Below are 21,042 nucleotides of genomic sequence, written 5' to 3'. Positions count from 1 at the left end.
GTAATATGGAAAAGTATGTATAAGGTGGGAGGGGGGCTCATATGGAACTTTCTGTAGTATCTGCTCAATTTTTCTGTAAACCTAAAACTATTCTAAAAAATAGTCTATTTTTAATAACAATTTAAAAAGCCTTCAATAGCCAAAAAGAGCAAACAACCCAAACTCCAACAACTGATGAATGCACCAAAACAATGGAATATCATTCGGCAATAAAAAAAATAAAAAGGAATGAAATACCAATAAATACAACATGGATGAATCTTGAAAATATTATACTAAGTGAAAAAAGCCACTCACAAAAGAACACATATTGTATGATTCAATTTATATGACATGTCCATAACAGGCAGATCCATGGAGACAGAAAGAAGATTCATAGTTGCCAGGGGTTGGGGGGGAGGAAAGTGTGGAGGGAGTGCCAGTGGTACAAGGTTTCTTCTTGCGGTGATGAATGTTCTAAAATAACCATGAAGATGGTTGCGTAACTCTAAACATAAGAAAAACCACTGAATTGTACACGTAAAGTGGGTGGACTGTATGGAATGTGAACTATATCTCAATAAATCTACTTAAAAAAAAAAAAGGTAGGAGTGGTAAAACTGTGGAGAAAAGTCCAGCCCATAATTGTCCTGGGGGTGGGGAGCCAGGTGTAGGATCATGCAAGGAATCTCAGGCAAAAAAACTGTAATTGGTAGCTTATCACAAGGGCACAAAATGAGCGTGGACTTGATGGGGAAGACGTTAAGTCAGTCTTAATTGATTAGTATCAAAATCCTCCACTACTGTGGGTAATAGGGACTCCCACTTTGAGAAGGCGCCACAATGTGAGTTCAGGAGAGGACCCTGGAGTATGGGTGGTAAAGAAACTGTGAATAGAGAGATCAGTACTGTTTAGGGATCCTGATACTTGGGAAGAACAACCACAAAGGAGAGGTAATATAGGCTAACTGAACTGACAGAAAGTTGCCTGAGGGAAGCCCTGCAGAAAATACACAATGAGCCATCCTAAGTTATTCCCCCCGCCCCAACTTTTTATTTGCCACTTACAGGAAAGTTGAAAGAACAGTACAATGAACATCCATTTCACCTTCACCAATTGTTAACCTCGTGTCATATTTACTTTATAAAGATATGACGGGCCTGTCAGACATTTTCTGTAAAGAGCCACATAGTAAACATTTTCAGTTTTGTGAGACACAGAAGGTCTCGGTCACAACCATTCAACACTACTGCTCTAGCACAAAGGCACCACAGACAAAATACAAAGGAATGAGTATGGCTGTGTTCCAAAACAATTTTACTTATGGACACTTCCTATAACTTTCGTATGTCATGAGATATTCTTCTTTTGAATGCTGTCAACTGTGTGGAAGTGTACCAAACTTTCTTAGCTCATGAGGCATACAAAAACAGGGGAATAGCAGATTTGGTTCACAGGTCACATTTTGCCCACCCTTATGCGAGAGTTCGAGGTGTTTTAGAGAAGGATCTTAACAGTACTGCAAAAATATCCCTCTATTTTAATTTATAAAATGTGTTGGCCCCTAGAGGGAGCTCGAGGATCTTCCCTCGCCTCCCGCGTTGCCTTTTCCCTAAGGATGATTTAGGACTGAGTTGCCCAAAGAGCTCACATCATTCTTAGCCGGAGGACACCAGCTACTTTCTGGGGAAGGAGTGCACAGAGGATGAAGGTCACAGCTCAGTGAGGCGTGTCTCTGTCATCCATGCAGGTAACCAGGGCAGTGTGCAGCAAGGCTGCTTCCACAAGGGAGGGGGCTCATTTAGCCACATCCAGCCTGCTCCAGACTCTGTCCTCCTTGCCCGCCAGGACTGGCGAAGGTTCTTCCTCTGTCTTTCTGGGTTGGCTTCCTTCTCTGTTCACATTGGTGATCTTTCCGGAAAGTTCCAATACTCAGCGAGGGGTTTATGGCTTAAGGTTTCAAACCTAATCAGCTAAGGAAAGAGGGACCGTGTATGATCTGATCAAATGTACCAAGTGTCCTGCATTGGGGTTTGGGCCAAAGCTCCCATTCTCAACAAAATGATTTTTCTGACTTGCTCTGTCTTATATATACCTTGAGCTCCCTCAAGAATCTCAGGGAGGAGGGGTACAATAAGGTAAAAGGTACAATAAAGGAACTTCTGGGCTCACTGGCCATCATGTTATTCTAATGCTAGCTCTCAAGGCAACAACTCTACCAATACTATGAGGACTTCTCGGTTTAATACTTACATATTCTAATGCTGAATTCTTGGAAGTTAATTCTTTAAACTCCTTCATAAACATTTCCTTGACTTTTTCCATTTCATCAAGTAGTTTCTCCTTTTCTTCTTCCTTCCATCTATCAACTAGCTTCAGAAATTCTTCCTCTTTTGTTTTCTGCATTTCATATTCCTGAAATAAAATTTAACACATGGCTTTAAAAGTTCTGGTATGAAACAAATATACAAAATTTTAAGTCAGTTGACAAACTTCACGTCAAATGTATCAGCTAGTATTGCATATTTCTGTGAGGCTTGCAGGAACACTTCGTATAATGGCAGGTCTGTACACAATGATTTTTCCAAACCAAAGGCAGCACAGAACATCCTTTTGTTCTTACATCCTTTAAAATACAAACACAGTGGCCCAAAGTCTCAAGAGTTCTGTGATCTGTAAACTTGCAGACATGCAATAATATGTAAAATGTAAACATACTTTATAAAAGAAAAGTACTGAGCAAAAAAAACTTTCTTGATACCATATCAATTTAGTAGAATAGCCCCATCTCATTCAGCAACACGACAGGGCTGTCCCCTATCACTTCTTTTTCAACATAGTATTGGAAGTCCTAGTCAGAGCAATCAGACAAGAGAAAGAAATAAAAGGCATCTGAATTGAGAATGAAGAAGTTAAATTGTCACTCTTTGCAGATGACATGATGCTATATATAGAAAACCCTAAAGACGTCACCAAAAAGCTATTAAAAACAATAAATGAATATAGTAAGGTGGCCAGCTGCAAAATCAATGTACAAAAGTCCATTGGATTCCTATATACTAACAATGAAATCTCAGACAAAGAGATAAAAAACAATTCCTTTTGCAAGTGCAACAAAAAGAATAAAATACCTAGAAATAAACTTAACCAAGGATGTGAAAGACCTATATACGGAAAACTGTAAGATATTTTTAAAAGAAATTGAAGAAGACACAAAGAAATGGAAAGACATTCCATGATCATGGACTGGAGGAATCAACATAGTTAAAATGCCATATTAGCCAAAGCAATATACAGATTTAATGCAATCCCCATCAAAATCCCAATGGCATTTTTTAAAGAAATAGAACAAAACAATCATCAGATTTGTATGGAATCACAAAAAACCCCGAACAGCAAAAGCAATCCTAAGAAACAAGAACAATACTGGAGGTATCACACTGCCTGACTTTAGCTTGTACTACAGGGCTACAATAATCAAAACAGCATGGTATTGGCAGAAAAACAGACACACAGACCAATGGAATAGAATTGAGAACCCAAAAATAAACCCACATAGACATATGGACAGATAATTTTCAACAAAGAAGCCAAAACATACAATGGAGAAAAGACAGCCTGTTCAATAAATGGTGCTGGGAGACTTGGAAAGCCATGTGCAAAAGAATGAAACTAGACTGCTATCTGTTACCGTGTTCCAAAATTAATTCAAAATGGATCAAAGACCTAAACATAAGACCTGAAAAAATAAACTGCATAGAAGAAAACATAGGTACTAAACTTATGGACCTTGGGTTCAAACAGCATTTTATGAATTTGACTTCAAAGGCAATGGAAGTAAAAGCTAAAGTAAATTAATGGGACTATATCAAACTTAAAAGCTTCTGCACAGCAAAAGAAACCATCAACAAAATAAAGAGGCAACCAACCGAATGGGAGAAGATTTTTGCAAACAACACCTCCGATAAGGGGCTAATATCCAAAATATACAAGGAACTCATACAACTCAGTAGCAAAAACACAAATAATTCAATTAAAAAATGGGCAGAGGACCTCAGGAGACATTTCTCCAAAGAGGACATACAAATGGCCAATAGACATATGAAAAAATGCTCAACATCACTAATCATCAGAAAATTGCAAATAAAAACCACAATGAGATATCACCTCACCACAGTTAGAATGGCTATCATCAACAAGACAAAAAATAACAAGTGTTGGAGAGGTTGTGGAGAAAAAGGAACTCTCAGACACTGTTGGTGGGAATGTAGACTGGTGCAGCTGCTATGGAAAGCTGGGTGGAGGTTCCTCAAAAAATTACAAATAGAATTACCACATGACCCAGCAATCCCTCTCCTGGGTATCTACCCAAAAATCTGAAAACATCGATCCGTAAAGATATATGTGCTCCAATGTTCAGTGCAGCTTTATTTATGGTGGCCAAGACATGGAAACAACCGAAGTGTCCTTCGATAGATGCTTGGATAAAAAAGATATGGTATATATACACAATGAAATACTATTCGGCCATAAGAAAAGATGAAATAGTGCCATTTGCAACAACATGGATGGATCTTGAGATTATCATGCTAAGCAAAATAAGTCAGAGAGAAAAAGTTGAGAACCATATGATTTCACTGATATGTGGTATATAAAACTGAAAATAACAAAGGAACAAGACAAATGAAGAAACAAAAACTCATAGACACAGACAATAGTTTAGTAGTTACCAGAGGGTATGGGGGGAGGGAGGTGGTAGATGAAAGTAAAAGGGATCAAATATATGGTGATGGAAGGAGAACTGACTCTGCATGGTAAACACACAATGTGATATATAGATGATGTAATACAGAATTGTACACCTGAAACCTATGTACTTTTACTAACAATTGTCACCACAATAAATAAACAAAAAAGAATAGCCCCATCTCACCCCCCAAAAAACACAAATTCATATTTATATGAGGTCTAGTCGATCAGCCTTTGATTTCTCAATGACTTTTGGTTTTCTTAACTGGGGACTTGAACACTATAAACAAACTTGATCTAACAAACATATAAAGAACACTGCACCTTACAACAGCAGAATTTACAATCTTGTTAAATACACATGGGAAATTCACCATGATAGACCATATGTTAGGTCATCAAATGATTCTTAATGAATTTAAAAAGATTGGAATCATGCAAAGTATATTCTTAAACCACAATGGCATGAAGGCAGAAATCAACAGAAGGAAAACTGAAAAATAAAAATCATGAAGATTAAACAACAAACTCTTAAACAGCTAATGGGTCAAAGCAAAACTCACTAGGGAAATCAGAAAATACTTTGAGATGAATGAAAATTAAAACACAACATGCCAAATCAGTGCCCAGAGAGAAATTTATATCTGTAAATGTCCACATTAGTAAAAAAGAAAGATCTGAAGAGACAAAGAAAATCATATCATGATAAAAGGGTCAATTTATCATGGAGATACAATTTTAATTCCAGACAGAAAATCAATAAAGAAATACAGTATTTGAACAACACTATAGATCAAATTAACTTAACAGACATACAGAACATCTTATCGAACATCAGTTGATAGACATTCTTCTAAGCGCACACAGAACATTCTCCAAGATAGATCATATGTGAGGTTGGAAAACAAGTCTTAATAAATTCAAGATTAAAATTATACCAAGCATCTTTTCTGACCATAATGGTATTAAACTAGAAATCAGTAACAGGAGGAAAATTAGAAAATTAACTGGTATTTGGAAATTTCAACAACACATTCCTGAACAACCAATGGGTCAAATAAGAAATCAAAAGGGAAATCAAAAGTATCTTGAAACAAATGAAAATGCAAACACAATATACCAAAACTTATGAGATGCAGAAAAAGCAGTTCTAAGACAAAAGTTTATAGCTATAAATGCCTACATTAAGAAAAAAACCCTCAAATAAACAACATAACATACACCTCAAAGAATCAGAAAAAAGAAGAACTAAGCCAAAAGTTAGCAGAAGGATAGAAATAATAAAGATTAGAGCAAAAATAAATATAGAATAGGAAAACAGTAGAAAAGATCAATGAAACTAAGGGTTGTTGTTTTTTGAAAAATAAACAAAATTGACAAACCTTGAGCTAGACTAACCAAGAAACGAAAGGGACTCAAATAAATAAAATTATAAACAAAAGAAAAGACATTACATCCGATACCACAATATTGCAAAGGATCATGAGAGACTACTATGAACAATTACATGCCAACAAATTGGACAACCTAGGAAAAATGGATACATCCCTAGAAACATACAACCTACCAAGTCTAAATCATGAAGAAATAGAAAATCTGAACAGTCCAATAATGAGTAAGGAAATTGAATCAGTAATCAAAAACTTTCCCCAAAAAACTCCAGGACCAGATGGCTTCACTGGTGAATTCTACCAAACATTCAAAAGGAATTAATGTCAATCCTTCCCAATACACCACTGTTTCAGAATTTGGTATCATACCTTAGAGGATCGGACTGCATGGGCGTGCTGTGCAGCCTCTAACTGAGACTTGGTGAGCTGCAGCTGCTCCTTCAACATGTCAATCTCATTCTGGAGCGTATCAGTCTGTGCCTTTTTCTTATACGCTGTTGCAACAGAAATATCTTATTAAAATACCATCGCTTATGAAACCTCTCTGAAAACTTAGGGGGTAGAGTCCTATTGATAAGACAAAAACAAAGGAAACTGCCCTTACTTGGGATATTAATACTTTTTGTCATGCCACGAGTCAATTTTTGCTCCTTAGTGTTTATTTGTAGTAATAGGTGCTGAATTATTTTTACAGATTCTTTCAGCCATTGTGTTGAGGTTGGATGATCCCACAGGGACAGTGTGGGAGGCCATTCAGGGAACGGTAATGGTGACAAGGATTAATCCTAGGCTATTCTTTGAGATGTCTATCTCAATGAGAGAGGGGAAGCAGCAGCTTCCACTGCAGGTGCCACCGTATGGAAATGTCTATGGTCACCATTCTTCTGGCTCCCACTGAACTCTCCTGAGAACCCCATCAATGCTAAGACAAGTAGAGGCTGGCAATCAAAATGCAAACTTGGGCCACAATCTGTCCATGGGCAAAAACGAAGTATTGAAAAATTGTAAAAGGAAGCAACAAGTGAAGCGAAGAATACTTATGTCATGTACTTACATGCAGATGTACACATGACTGAATGGATATACATGTGTCTGTGAGTGTAGACATGAAAGGTATGGAAACCAAAGTAGAAAGTCAGAATCTCAAAGATGACCTGAAGAAATAATACTCATTTCAGAGTCTGAAATACTCTCTGAAACGAGTATGAGATAGAATAAGATACTGAAACAGAAGAGAAAGAAAGTCAGTTTCACACGGAAGAATGCTAATTCGTTAAAATATTTAATCTTTCCAGTTTATCTAATTAATTACTAAATTGTATCAGTGATCCATGGCTTATAAATGGAATTTTATGCTGTTTATATTGTGTATACAAAGTTTAGCTCTTTCCTAAATAAATCTATTTCCCTGAAATAGGCAGAAATGGAAACAGACTGGCCCAAAAGGGAGGCGAAAGCAGGCACTGAGTAATAAGCTAGAAGTACACATGTCTAGATACTGAAAACACTTAAAATCCCAAGAATTTCTGTGGATTAGTGCAGCAATCTAAAAATGCTTTGATCTGCTGATGGAGAAATACACCTTGCATTCTTTGCTTGTGAGAACATTTAAATAGTAGGAAACCTGCTCCTTGGTAAATCAGAGAACCCCTCCCCTCTCTTGATTCCTCCATTTCACCCTTATCAGTTAATTCATATCAGTACCCACACTCATCTTAGTATCTCCCACATCAAACAAAACACATTCCCTTGATCCCACATTTCCCTCCAGGTAATGCCTTATGTCTCTGCTCTCCTTCCCAGCAAATGCTACTAAAATAAATGTCTGCAATTGATATAAACACTTCCTTGCTTGATTTTCAGCTCCTTCCATTCAGGCTTTTGTCCCCACCAATCCACTGAAGCTGCTATGTCAAGGTCACCAATATCTATGGTGACATCAACAGTCAGTTCTCAGTCTTCATCTTACTCTGTGCCTCAGAACATTCGATACAACTGACAACTGCCTCCTTCTTGAAACATTTATTTCCCTTCGTCTCCAGGACATCACACTCCACAGGTTTCCCTCCTACCTCAATAACTACTATTTCTCACTCTGCTCAGCTGCTTCTCCTGAACTCCTAGTGTGGGGAGAGCCCCAGGGCTGGCCCTCAGCTGTCTTCTCTTTTCTATCTAGGTGACTTCATCCAGCCCAGCTTTGCTAATGACTCCCAGGTTTATACTTCCAGCCTGGGCCTCTCCCTTGACCTAAAGACCTCCAGCTTCTCCACTTGGACGGTGATCGTATGTGTAACTTACGTTTACCTAGGGCCAACACAAACTGTCCACTCTCCCTCTACCTGCTTCCCTCCCCTCATTTCCCTGCCATTCACCCAAATGTATAGGACAAAAACCCAGGATCGCCTTTGCTTCATCTCTTTTTCTTGTGCTGAGTCCCATCTCTGTGTGCTCTGTGTCTAGAACATACTCTCTTTCATCTTCACTTCTGCCATCTTCCCTGGTACTCTCCTGGTCCGGCTGCCATATTCTCTCACCTGGGCTACTCTTGCAGTCTCCTTACTCTTCTACCTGCTTACACCATTGTCCCTACAGTCTGTTCTCCACCAGCAGCTAGAGGGGTCAATTTAAGGTACAAGTTAGGTCCTGTCCCTCCCCTACTTAAAATCCTCCGGTGGCTTCCCACTAGGCTTATAAAAACACCCACATTCCTGCCCAGGACATTTGAGGTCCCAGGGAACCTAGCTCCTTCCTCTCCAACATCACCACAGATCACCTTCTTGCTCACTCTGCTCCACCAACCTCTGTCTGGTCCTCAAATGCACTGTCCTGCCTTCCCCTTATACCCCTCACAGTTAGAGGTCCCCCTGCCTGGGATATTCGTTTCTCAGATTTTCCCCAGACTGGGATTTCCTCATCATTCTGGTGTTTGATCAAATATTGCCTCCTTAGTGAAGCCTTCACTGACGACCTGGAGTCACTCTCCATTCCATGCTCCTGCTTTATTTTCTTTGTTGCATTTGCCACCATTGGAAAAGAATCACTCTTCCACTTAAATGCATCTCCTCTGCCCCCCACTTTAGAATGTAAGACTTTCATTAGAATGCAGGACTTTGCAGTGCATGGCACATAGCAAGGCTCAATATTTACTTCATGAATGAACAAGGACTACGACACTTGGTTCTGAAAGGACTGAGAAATGCACTGGACCATGTCTCACTGAAAAAAGAAAAACGTACCAGAAAGAAAACCGCTCTTTGAAGTTGAGCTCAGTACTTACCAAGGTGAGAATCTTCAGGGTGGCGGCGCTGAATATGACTCTGTAGAAAAGCTTGGTTCATAAAGGCCTTGTCACAAAAATGGCACTGGAAAGGAGAGAGCAACAAATCCATGTGTCCTTTCACCTAATTTCAATTAAAATTGGGGTGCCTGAAGAACTACCTCTTTGGGGCTTTCCCCCAAAAAGTTACCCTCCTGGCGAGGGATACTGAAAGCATGACTGAAAAGACAAATATCAAACCAGGGTGTTCTTCCCAAACTGAGCACAAGGAAGTGGAAAATTATCTCGATAGTTAAAGTGGCCCATCATAGTGCTTTCTGGAACCGTTAATGCTGCTCCCCGTAGTTCGGTGGTGTCCAGCCTGTCACCACCAACTTGTTCGGGACACTCAAGCCATGCCAGTCTTATTTTTGTCCGTCACGTAGGCCAACGTCAGACCCTTTGCGTGGGTGGGACCCCTGCCTGTAGCTTCCCCAGACCTTTCCATGGCTGACTCCTTCGTGACATTCAAGGTGTCGTTTATGGAGCATCTTCCACACTGGGGGTGAATGACACATCTTCAGCGTGATCCCCCCACCAGTCACTGTCCCATCACATTGTCTTATCTTCATCATTGTACATCTTACCAGTTAGTATTTTTACATTTATTTACATTGCTTGCTATTGTCTCTTGCCCAGCTCCCTCTAGGTTCTAAACTGTCAGCTTCCTAAAAGCATGGACTTTGTCTATCTTATGCATAGCTTTATCCCCAGAACCCAGCATTAATACATAAATGACTGAACACATGAAAAATATTTGGCCTCCTAATATGAATTTACTGGGGAAAAGTGAATTCACTAATACCTCTATTTTCCATTTTGACACGGATTCAAAATTTAGAGCAAAAATTCAACTTGTTTCATGTATGTCCTCACCCCTGGATTACTCCGAAGTAAATCTTGGACATTTCATTTGTCAATATTTCAAAACCTACCTCTAAAAGGACTTTCTGTTAACACAATCACAGCATTACTCCTCCTTTTAAAATGTGAATATTAATTCCTTAATATCAACAAATATTCAACCATTTGTTTTTATTTTCCCCCCAATGTTTCACACATTATCTTAGAAAAAATTTGTAGTTTTTTTTTTATAGCTTTATTTTATTTTATTTTATTTTTACATCCCTCACACCGTGAACCCCCCACCCCCATCCACCACCACCCCGACCTCACACTGAGCCATCACATTATACACATAAAATTATAGTTGAGTTTGTTTTGAATCAGGGTCCAAAGAAGATCATCTCCTGCAACTGGTTATGTCCCTTAACTCCCTTTTAATCTAGAGGTTTCCCCTCCCTCTCTCTTTCTTCCTTGCAATTCTTTTGCTGAGCACTTGTCCTGCAGAGTTTCTCCCAGTTTGGATTTTGCTGTTTCACCTCCACTGCTTATTTACATATTCTTCTATTCGGGGGCTGCCTTACTCTTAATCAGTGTAACTGCAGCAGAGCTTCAGGTTCTAGTATCCCAGGAAATTAACACTGTGGCATATTCCTCGTCATTGCATTTCAGAGAACCGTTAAACCATCCTTTCAGTCTTCTCTGCTTATGATGACTGCTCTGGTGGCCTCACAGTACTTTAGGGATTGGCCACACCGACTCAGATGTATGTGCAGCGTGGGAGAAAGGAAATGATGAGGAACCCTGGAATGTGTAACTTTTAATTTCTAAAAATGGAAAAAGAATGTATTTAACCATTTGAATAATACAGAAGAGTCGTGAACTCAGGGTAAGAAGAGGTTCCTATTCCAAAAAGCAAAGACTGACATTTTGACTACATTAAAAAGAAAAACTTCTGTATGACAAAAACCACTAAAACAAAGCTTAAGAGACTTCCACTTTCTGGATCTGTGGGTAAGGAGTTTGAAAATCACCACTCCACCCTAAAAGCAAGTAAAAAACTGAACAGACTGAAAAATCAACTCTTCTTGAGTCTGTAAGAGACGGGAGGACACAGTAAACCACTGCCTCCAAGCTTGGAGAGACAGGTGAGTACAGGGAGTCACCGCTTAGGACAGCAGAGACTCACCAGCAATAACGCCCACAGGACCGGTGTGGACGGTAGGAAAACCTGAACTGGAACTGACAACTTGCTGGAGGGTCAGAGTGTATGAGTCTGAGAGTTAAAAAGAAAACAAAAACTCTCAGGGAGGGTTTTTCTCAGGGGAGAGAATTTTCTCAACTTGATAAAGACTATCTATCCTACAGTAACCTGCAGCTAGCATCATACTTGGTGAGAAATTCAAAGCTTCCCCATTAAGATTAGGGACAAGGCAAGGATGTCCCCTTACCACTGCTTTTTAACATGTACTACAAATCCTAGCTAATGCAATAAGGCAAAAGAAAAGAAAAGAAGAGAAAAGGAAAGAAAAGGAAAGAAAAGAAAAGAAAAGAAAAGAAAAGAAAAGAAAAGAAAAGAAAAGAAAAGAAAAATATAGATTGGGAAGGAAGACGCAGAACTGTCTTTGTTCGCAGACAACATAATTGTGTATGTAGAAATTTCAAAAGAATTGACAAAAAGCTCCTGCAACTAATAACCAGGTATGGCAATGTTACAGAACAGAAGATTAATACACTAAAGTCAGCTGCTTTCCTATATTCTAGCAATGGTAAGTGGAATTTGAAATTAAAAACACAACACCATTTACATTTGCACCCCTAAAAATGAAATACTTAGGTATAAATAGAACAAAATATGTATAAGATCTATATGCAGAAAGTTTCAAAATTCTGATGAACAAAACCTAAGATAAAATAAATGGATATCCATGTTAATGGATAAGAAGACTCAATGTTGTGAAGATGTCAGTTCTTCCCAAATTGATCTATAGATTCAATACAATCCCAATCCAAATCCCAGCAAGTTATTTTGTAAATATCAACAAATTGATTCTAAAGTTTATATGAAGAAGCAAAAGACCCAGAGAAGCCAACATAATACTGAAGAAAGACAAAGTTGGAGGACTGATGCTACCCAAATTTAAGACTTACTATATATAAAACTACAGTTATCAAGACACTGTGGTGTTGGCTAAAGAACAGACAGATAAATCAATGGAACAGAATAGAAAGCCCAGAAATAAGCCCCTATTATATATAGTCACCTGACCTTTGACAAAGGAGCAAAAGCAACATAGTGGAATAAAGGTAGTCTCTTCAACAACGTTGCTGAAACAACTGAACATCCATATGCAAAAAAAATAAATAAAAATAGAAAAGAGTCTGGACACAGACCTTACACCCTTCAAACAAATCTAACTCAAAATTGGTCACAAACCTAAATGTAAAATGCAAAACTATAAAACTCCTAGAAAATAACACAGGGGAAAACCTAGATTGCTTTGGGCATGGTGATGCTTGCCTTGCCTTCTTAGACACTAAAGACACGATCCATGAAAGCCATAATTGATAATAAGCGGGACTTCATTAAAAAAAAAGCTTCTGCTCTGCAAAAGACGATGTCAGAGAGAGAGAAGACAAGACATAGACTAGGAAAAAATATTTGCAACACTGATAAAGAATTGTTATCCAAAATATACAAAGAACTCTTAAAGCTCACAAAAAGAAAACAAACAACCCAACTAAAAAATGGGCCACAGACCTTAACAAATGACACCTCACCAAAGAAGATATACAGCTGGTAAATAAGCACATGAAAAGATGCTCCACATAATATGCCATCAATCAGGGAAATGCAAATTTAAACAATGAGATACCACTACACACCTATTAGAATGGCCAAAATACAGAGCACTGACCACACTAAATGGTGGCAGGGATGTGGCGCAACAGGAACTCTCATTCATTGCTGGTGGGAATGCAAAATGGTCCAGCTACTTTGGCAGTTTCTTACAAAACTAAACTTACTCTTACCATACAATCCAGTATGAACATACAATGTTCAGTGTACTTAGTTTAAAAATGTGGACTACGTATAGATTGCATGCTAGGTAAAACAGGTAAATGTCTTAATACAACTTCCATCCACAATCATTAAAAAATGAAAAACATTTAGTGTAATAGAATTAACACAACAATGTTAATTGGATTCCTTTACAAAAATGAAGTAGGATGGAGGGTCTCTATTCCTCCAGATTTTTAAGACTTCTCACAGACAATGCTTCAGAGAATAGTAGATAAAAAACCCAACATTTCCACTGTTCCAACAGGTAGGCCCTGTTACATTGTTATCTTTTTAAATTTCCATGGCTACCACTTTATCCATGAAGAAACTAAGGCTCAGAAAAGTTAAGTCACAACATTCATTATCAGTTGTATATTTTAACCTATGTCTCTCTGACTGCAAAATGCATGCTGTTTCTACTCCCCAATACTCATCTCCAACTTCAAGGGGCTGAATAATTGGAAGCAGGGACAGAAATTCACTGACATTCCAAAATTTGCCTGTGTTGCCGGAGCAGGAAGAGGAATCTGAGTCTTCCAGCTGTGAAAATGCAAGGTCTTTTTAGAATAGTCCAAGTCAGTTATGATGCACTGGTATTTTTAAATTAAAAAAAAAATATTTGATAGCCAGATCATTGGTACAGGCCTTTACACATGGCCATAGGAATTCCCCAGGTATTGGAGGTCTTTATTTATAAACACAAAGTCATGACTACATGCTAAAGTCAAATAACTATTTAACCAAAATCAATTGTCTTCCCATAAACTTATTTTAGGTCAAATATCTCGTTCATGAACTTGGACTTTCAATGATTATTAACATCGTGGAACCCCAGCTAGCTTATATGCCAATTATTCATAGCAACAGCCTTTGACTGCCCCTCCCTGAATCACTGATTCTTACAGCATCAGCACTGTGACCTCTGGCCTTGTTTTCTATACCCCATCTATACGATGAGCTCCTAAAATAGATTTGAGGATTTGCAAAGAGATCACAGTCACAACTCACTACCGGGAAGCCACTGTAAAAATCAACATCCATATGTCAGATGCTATTTAGTGAGCCTTCCTCATGTTTTTCATATAATCTATGGGATTCTCAGAACAACCATAAAAGGTGGCTACTACAAATGTCCCATTTCCCTGACGAGGAAACTGAGGTTTAGAAGTTAAATGACTTGCACAGTGGAACAGCTAGGATTAAACAACAGGCAGTTAACTCTGGAATTGTCACCATAAAGTGTTCACACTGCTCAGGCTCCATAAAGAGACAATGAATGTCAAGCCACTTAAAAGAGGGCAGGGTGTACCTGTACTCTGTAGGTGGTCTGGTCAGTCCTACCTCTTCTCTGTCATACATAGGCACACTATACAGCTAACACTGTCATTCACAGAGTCTGCTGAGGGGCCTAAAGTTGGCATAGGTCAATCATTTGATAAAACTGAGCCATTACCTTTTTTCCCTTATATATCATTCAGTTTTGAAAATCTTGATTTACTAACAGCTATTTCAGTGTTAACGAAAAGAATGAAAAAGTGTTTGTAAATATAAAATTTCTATAGGTTATAGGTTTTAATGCTTCACTAGATTACTACCAAATCTTGAATAAGATGAACTTCTTTTTAAGGTTTAAATAACACTCATTGTATTCATAATAAGAATATATTTACAAAGAACCATTTCAACACTATTTGTAAATATTTAATTTTTAAATAGCATTTATGAAATGAATAGGCAATTAGCAACAAGTGTCATTTGACAACTATATCTCAGGATTGGGTCACTAAGGGTAAACCACTAAGCCTTTCTAACAGTATTCTTTCCCAACGTACCTGTGTCTCAACACTGCCGTTGGGTCAGTCCTAAGTACTATTAACTTCACCATTTTCTGCGCTCTGTACCAAGTTCTCTGCATTCACTATGACCCAAACCCACTGAGGCCTTTTAGGCCATATTTAGCCTAATCACTAGAATGTGAGGGTGTGAAATCAATCTTGTCAGTCTATTCCTTTGAGATCTTTCTCAAACATCGTTGATACCTTTTGCACTTCTTCCACCTACTCAATAAGGTACATGTATATATACAGAGGGTGCCAAAACCATGTATACACATTTTAAGAAAGGAAAAAACTGTATTAATTGTAATACTCAATATATACCGATAACAAGAGATGAATACAAGTCACGTTTGACTTCTGCAATTACAAGAGGTGCTCAAAGTGGTTACCATCAGTGTCCAGACACTTCTGATTACAGCAAACTACTGCTTGAGCATAGATAACATCTCTTAAAACGTGTATACATTTTTTGGCACCCCCGGTATGTATGTATGTGGTATATATATATGTATATATAACACTCAAAAATTACAATATTTATCTTGGGTTCAATGTGCAACCGGTAACAGTGGGAGATTAACAACAGAAAAGCAAAAATTTGTAATTTTTAAACACTGTTGTTATATTAGTGAGTGTTCCTGTTCTTAGGAAATAAGAACAAGATATATTTAAGGAGTCTGCAACTTACTGTCAAATGGTTCAAAAATATGTATATAGAGACAAAGGAATTGAAGCAAATGTGACAAATGTTAATAATTGGTGAATTTATTTGAAGGGTATATGGAAGTTCTCTGCACTATTTTTGAAACTTTTCTGTATATTTGAAAAGATTTCAAAATAAAAAATGAGAAAAATTCACAAATTGAATCATTCCAGATTGTTTAGGGGCCAACCTCAGTACCAATTGGTACATGATTTATTTTTCATTACACTAACTAGGAGGAGGAAACAGGTTCTTAACCAGCATTTACATGACTTCAATAAAACACTGCAGACGTTACCTGTTTAATTATTAATTCTATGGTAGTCTACAGAAAGTAATGAAAAATGTCATCTGTTGGTTAAAATTATGGTTTTACTTAAATATGCTGTTTCTTCTGAATTACAGTACAATTTTTTTTTAAGTACTTAAAAGACTGAATATCCAGGCCAGTGGGAATTGAGGTTTTCTTTGGATTAGGAATTGTAATCACAATGCAGTTTCCTACCTGGTAATAGCTGGCTTTGGCATCAATCATCATCTGTTGGGTGGAGATCATCTTTTTCCTGCGTTTACACTCTTCCTTGAGTAATTTGATCTCCCCAGCCTGCTTGTTGAGGAGCTGCTTGCTCTGCTCGCAGTCAGCCTGGCTCAGGCGCAGCCGGTCCTCCAGGTGGTGCAGCTGCGAGGTGAGGAACTCCTGCGAGTGCAGCAGGTACTCAATGGTGAGCTGCGCCAGGCGGATGAGCTTCAGCAGTACCGGGTCCACCCCTGATTGGCAGTGCGGGCACTTCTCGTCCTCTAGCTTGCAGAAGGTGATGTTCATGATGTTCTCCTGCAGCGTGAGCACGTCCACGGCCCCTGCCACTTTGTCCACGTCGATGGCGCTCAGCCGCCGCCAGTCCACGCTCTCCAGCCGCGGCCGGAACTGGAAGAAGGGCAGGTGGCCCGATGCCGCGCTGGGAGGGACACAGGCCCTGGCAGCTGCGCCCGCCGCGGAGGCTGGGGGGACGTCTGGACTCTCGAGGCCGCTGGCCAGCGGGTAGTAGACGTGCTTCTGGAAGGGCTGCGAGAAGACAGCGCGAGGGTGGCGGCGCAGCTGGGTGTCGGGTGGACCACCCCCTTCCCCGGGAGCCCCTAACCCGGCATCCGAGGAGGTAGCCCGGGTCTCCAGTCTCTTACCATGCTTGCAAGCGAATCGCCACCTCCGCCGGCATCCGAGGGGGAGGTGTCGTCTACCCCGCGCCGCCTCCCCGCCTCTCAGGAGCAGAAGGCCGGGTCCCTGGAGGAGGCGGCGGTCGTGGCCTAACGTCTGCGCCTCCAGGCCGTTGGTATGGCAGCGTGGGTGGGGGGTGGGGGGGCCGGAGCAGGAGCAAAGGGCGCGCCGGCCCCCGCGTGGTCAGCGTGTGCCCAGGGCCCTGAGGGACCAGAGAAGACTTCTTGGACCAGCTTGAATGGACCCACCGGTCCACCCAGAGGGTACCTCCTGACGGCGGGGCACCACCCTCTCTGGCCTCTGGGCCAGACACTCCAGGTTCCTAAAACGTGGGCAGCCGCATACATCCCCCTGGGTCCTAGCTGCAATCTCTGGTTATTCACACCTGTCCTCCCCTTAGGTTTTTGAGATTAGAAATATCTATTCATCCTCATCTTTTATACATTAAGCAACAAAACTATGTAAAATTAAATGGGATGGAGGGGGACTGGCTGACAAAGGGCACAAAGACACTTTGGGGTTTAAAAATATGTGTATTTTCACTGTGCTCTTGATTCCCCGGGCATGTACATTTGACAGAATTCATTGAATTGCACACTGAAAATAAAGGGTGCATTTTGCATACTATTTGTCAATAAAGTCATTTAAAAATTAAATTCGTGGTGTAATTATATTTGATGGTAGGCTTTCCAAATTTCTTACATGAAAGATACTTTTTAAAATGGACTCTTTCTCCCTCTATGGTTGGCCACCTAAGGATAACATTCTGATAAAAGTACAAACCAAAAAACTGCCCCAAATATTTAATACTTTGTCTTTCCAAAAGGAGACATTTTCAAACTGTGAAGGTAAAAAAAATATTACATGGAGAGGAACTTTAGCCATCAGTTTTACCAGGTTTTACAAAGCCCTGGTTATTTACCTTAAAAACCTGTGCGGCAGCTGCATTGTTTTTTGGAGAGGCAAAAATATTTCCAGTAGCAACTTGTAGACCTCAGGCCTTTCATTCTTATTCTTGGGGTCTTCTGGGGTCTGCCTCTGGCTACCGCAAAGATCAGTGAGTTGAGGAAAAGCCAGACATTCCTCACTCCACCCTGGAGTCCCAGCTTGGACCAACCATCAGGAAAACTTTTGTCTTTCCTAACAGCCAAAGAACAGAAGACAGGCAAATACAGTTCAGAGAAACAGGAAGCAAAACTATAACATCAAATATTTTTAGCACTTTCCAGATATTGTGAACTAGAAATAAGCACACATAAAAGCATCCAGGAAACAAGCACTTTGTATGACTTCATGGGAACCATACATCCAAATAACATTTAACGGAACTCTGGGGAAAAAAAAAAAGAGCTATTATTACCCATTCGCTGAAGCCAAAGCATAAGTCTTAAAGATCTAAGTTCAAAGTTTGAGTCTTCCATTTACTTGCTAACTGACCTAGAACAAGTTATGTCACCCTAGGTCTCAGTTTTCCCATCTGTTTAAAGGGCGTCGAGATACATGCCTGGCAGGTCTGTGGACTGTGGACTCCATCCACTGGGCTTCGGGATCAGCGGGAACAAGGGCCGTGGTTTCTCTTGCTCACCATTATATCCCCAGCACCTAGCATAAGGCAGGGAGAGGCATTAAGAATTTACCAACGGACACGTGGATAAAGATCAATGAATTAGGCGCTTAAAGTAAATGTCAGCTCCCAGCCTTTATCCCTCGCCTTGTCTGTGCCTCTGGCCTGTTCCGGGGATTCACCCAGGATCTGAAACCAAGCCCTTTGGAGCTGAACGGAGGGACTGTCCGCGCGCCCCTACTGCAGTCCGGGGAGGAGCGCACGCGGCCGGAGACACCCATCTCTGTTCGCCGCCGCCACCACTCCGGCCCCGAGCGCCGTGCCGCTTGCTACCTTCGCCCCTCGATTGAATCTCAGTCGCAAGATGGCCGGAACAGGAAAGAAGGGGGCACGCTTTAGCGTTCCCTCCGCCCCCCATCCCCGGGCACGGCCGCCAGCCCCGCGGAGCGCAGGGCCGGCTCCTGAACCCGCAAAAACAAAGGCCGGGGGACGGCGGCTATAGTGGGGCTTCGGCGCGGTCTCTTTGAAGGCAAATGGGAATGGGGGCTGCGGCAGCCAAGCCAGCGGGGTCGGCAGCGTCTCTGCTCACCGCCGGGGGAAGCGGGAGGAGGGCCGGGCTTCGCGGGTACCGAGATGCCCCGTCTGCCGCGGGCTCCCACGGGCGCCCGGCGCATCGCAGGCCTCGGCTCACCCCAGCTGCGCGCTCCTGGGCGGGTGCCGGGCGCTGCAGGCGGACGGGGGCGACGCTGGGGACCCAGATCCCAGGCGCGCTGCTGATGCAGGCGGGCCGCAGAGGAGGAGGATCAGCCGAGCGGGAAGCGGCGGGCTGGCTCCTTCTTCCAGGGTGCAGGATGAAGCTTGCTTGGTCGGGGCAAGTTGTGGCAAGGCGGGCCGCCTGGAGCTGCGCCGGGCCCTCCCAGACTACAGGCCGCGGGTGCCTCGGGATCCCCCTCCCCCCTCCCGCCCCCTCCCCCTCCACGATCTTTCTCTGGCCTCTTCTCTCCGCGTCCCAGCTCCTCTGGCAGCTGGGCGGGACCGTGCATGTCTAGACTGCGGCGCTAAAATATGCTCGGCCAATCCGGCTTTTGGTGCAGACACGTGGTGCCGGGCGCGCGCTCCGCGGCTGGCGTGGGATGCTCTCCCCTGAAAGGCTATTCAAAGAGAAACCAGATTCACTCCAACCCTGCTGTTGGCCTGTTCCTCAGCTACCTAATTTCCCATGGGGGCTTTACTAAAGTGAATTCATTCCCAAGAAAAGACTCGGTTTCGTCGTATTAATAGAATTCTGCAGATGCAAGGAACCTTGAAGAGGCTATCTAATGTAGCCCAGCATTTGAGTGACGTGAAAAATAAATTAGGCACTTTGCGCCCAAGCACATAAAGATTTAAACCCACGTAAGTTTCCGCGTCTCTTTCGGTGTTGCCCACTCTTCTGTTGGTAGAAAATTCGACCGTGACGGGGAGGATCAAGAGTAGTATGACTATTTATTTAACGTAAAATTGGAACATGTGTCTGATAAGGGCAAAATTCAGTATTTTAAAATGATGAGCAATCCAAAAAGTATGCATTTTAACAACCACGAGGTTGGCTCAGATTGAGAAATTTGAATGCATTTTTTGCAAAATCTTAGTATCCGTTATAGCAAAGATTTTCTTCAATTAGAAAGCGGTAACTACAGAAATTTTGTTTGACGACAACAGGTTACTGTAAAATGCCTTTCCTGTGCTGAGCCCTGGCAGAATCAACTTTGTACCGTACTTTATTTAGCATGATGCTTCTAACATAGTAATGCTCACGAAGTATTTATGTTGAATTACTTGCTTTGGTTTTTACTTGAAATTGTAAGGCCTATGGGCAGCCTTGGTGGTAATTTTAAAATGCTTATATTTGAAAGAGAATCTAAAAATTCTGTAAAGTGGTATGGGAGAAATTTCTAGGTAGAAATTTCAGACAATATGAGGTAGATAAGTCCAACATCCTTGTGTGTGTGTGTGTGTGTGTGTGTGTGTTAGATAATTGCTTAATTAACATTACGTATGACATACCATTTGAATTATTTGTATGCCCCAATCCCAACTGTCAGTATATTACCCCATATATGCAGAACTGGAAGAAATAAGATGGACCAGTTGGCTCTGGCATGGCGTAGCAGCAGTCATACATTCTTAATCCTTTCAAAGGTCTTATACCAGTTATCACAGTTGAGCAGTGAGTGGGCTATGAGACCCTCAGACTATGAGACTCTCAAGTGTTCTAGCTCATTTAGTAAGTGCTCAGATAAATACTTGTTTTTTGAAGACAGAAACGATCCTAAAGAAAGGAAATAGAAATATTGGTGAATATTGATCATTTTTATAGTAAGTAAATAAAAATATTGTAG

At 41.0% G+C, this 21,042-nt stretch overlaps 1 protein-coding gene across 3 annotated transcripts in view; it reads right to left on the bottom strand.

Annotated features, from left to right (window-relative positions):
* The window catches only part of DZIP1 (DAZ interacting zinc finger protein 1), a 52,001-nt gene extending 32,320 nt beyond the window's left edge, over positions 1 to 19,681 (bottom strand). For 2 of the 3 annotated variants that reach the window (XM_081046352.1, XM_081046354.1), the window contains exons 1-8: positions 19,353 to 19,681; positions 18,602 to 18,699; positions 18,020 to 18,237; positions 17,064 to 17,299; positions 16,390 to 16,947; positions 9,398 to 9,482; positions 6,490 to 6,614; positions 2,234 to 2,395 (exon numbers count right to left, since the gene is read on the bottom strand). In XM_081046352.1, coding sequence (XP_080902478.1) covers positions 2,234 to 2,395; positions 6,490 to 6,614; positions 9,398 to 9,482; positions 16,390 to 16,947; positions 17,064 to 17,066 — 933 coding nt within the window. In that variant the 5' untranslated portion in view covers positions 17,067 to 17,299; positions 18,020 to 18,237; positions 18,602 to 18,699; positions 19,353 to 19,681. Of the gene's footprint in view, positions 1 to 2,233; positions 2,396 to 6,489; positions 6,615 to 9,397; positions 9,483 to 16,389; positions 16,948 to 17,063; positions 17,300 to 18,019; positions 18,238 to 18,601; positions 18,700 to 19,250 lie in introns of all 3 variants that reach the window. The other variant, XM_081046353.1, reaches the window with a different exon arrangement.
* Between the last annotated feature and the right edge of the window lie 1,361 nt (positions 19,682 to 21,042).

The sequence above is a fragment of the Rhinolophus hipposideros genome (assembly GCF_964194185.1).
Source record: "Rhinolophus hipposideros genome assembly, chromosome: 4".
NCBI classification, from domain to species: Eukaryota; Metazoa; Chordata; class Mammalia; order Chiroptera; family Rhinolophidae; genus Rhinolophus; species Rhinolophus hipposideros.
Note: the sequence above shows the minus strand (reverse complement) of the source record. Positions and strands in the feature narration are given on the sequence as shown.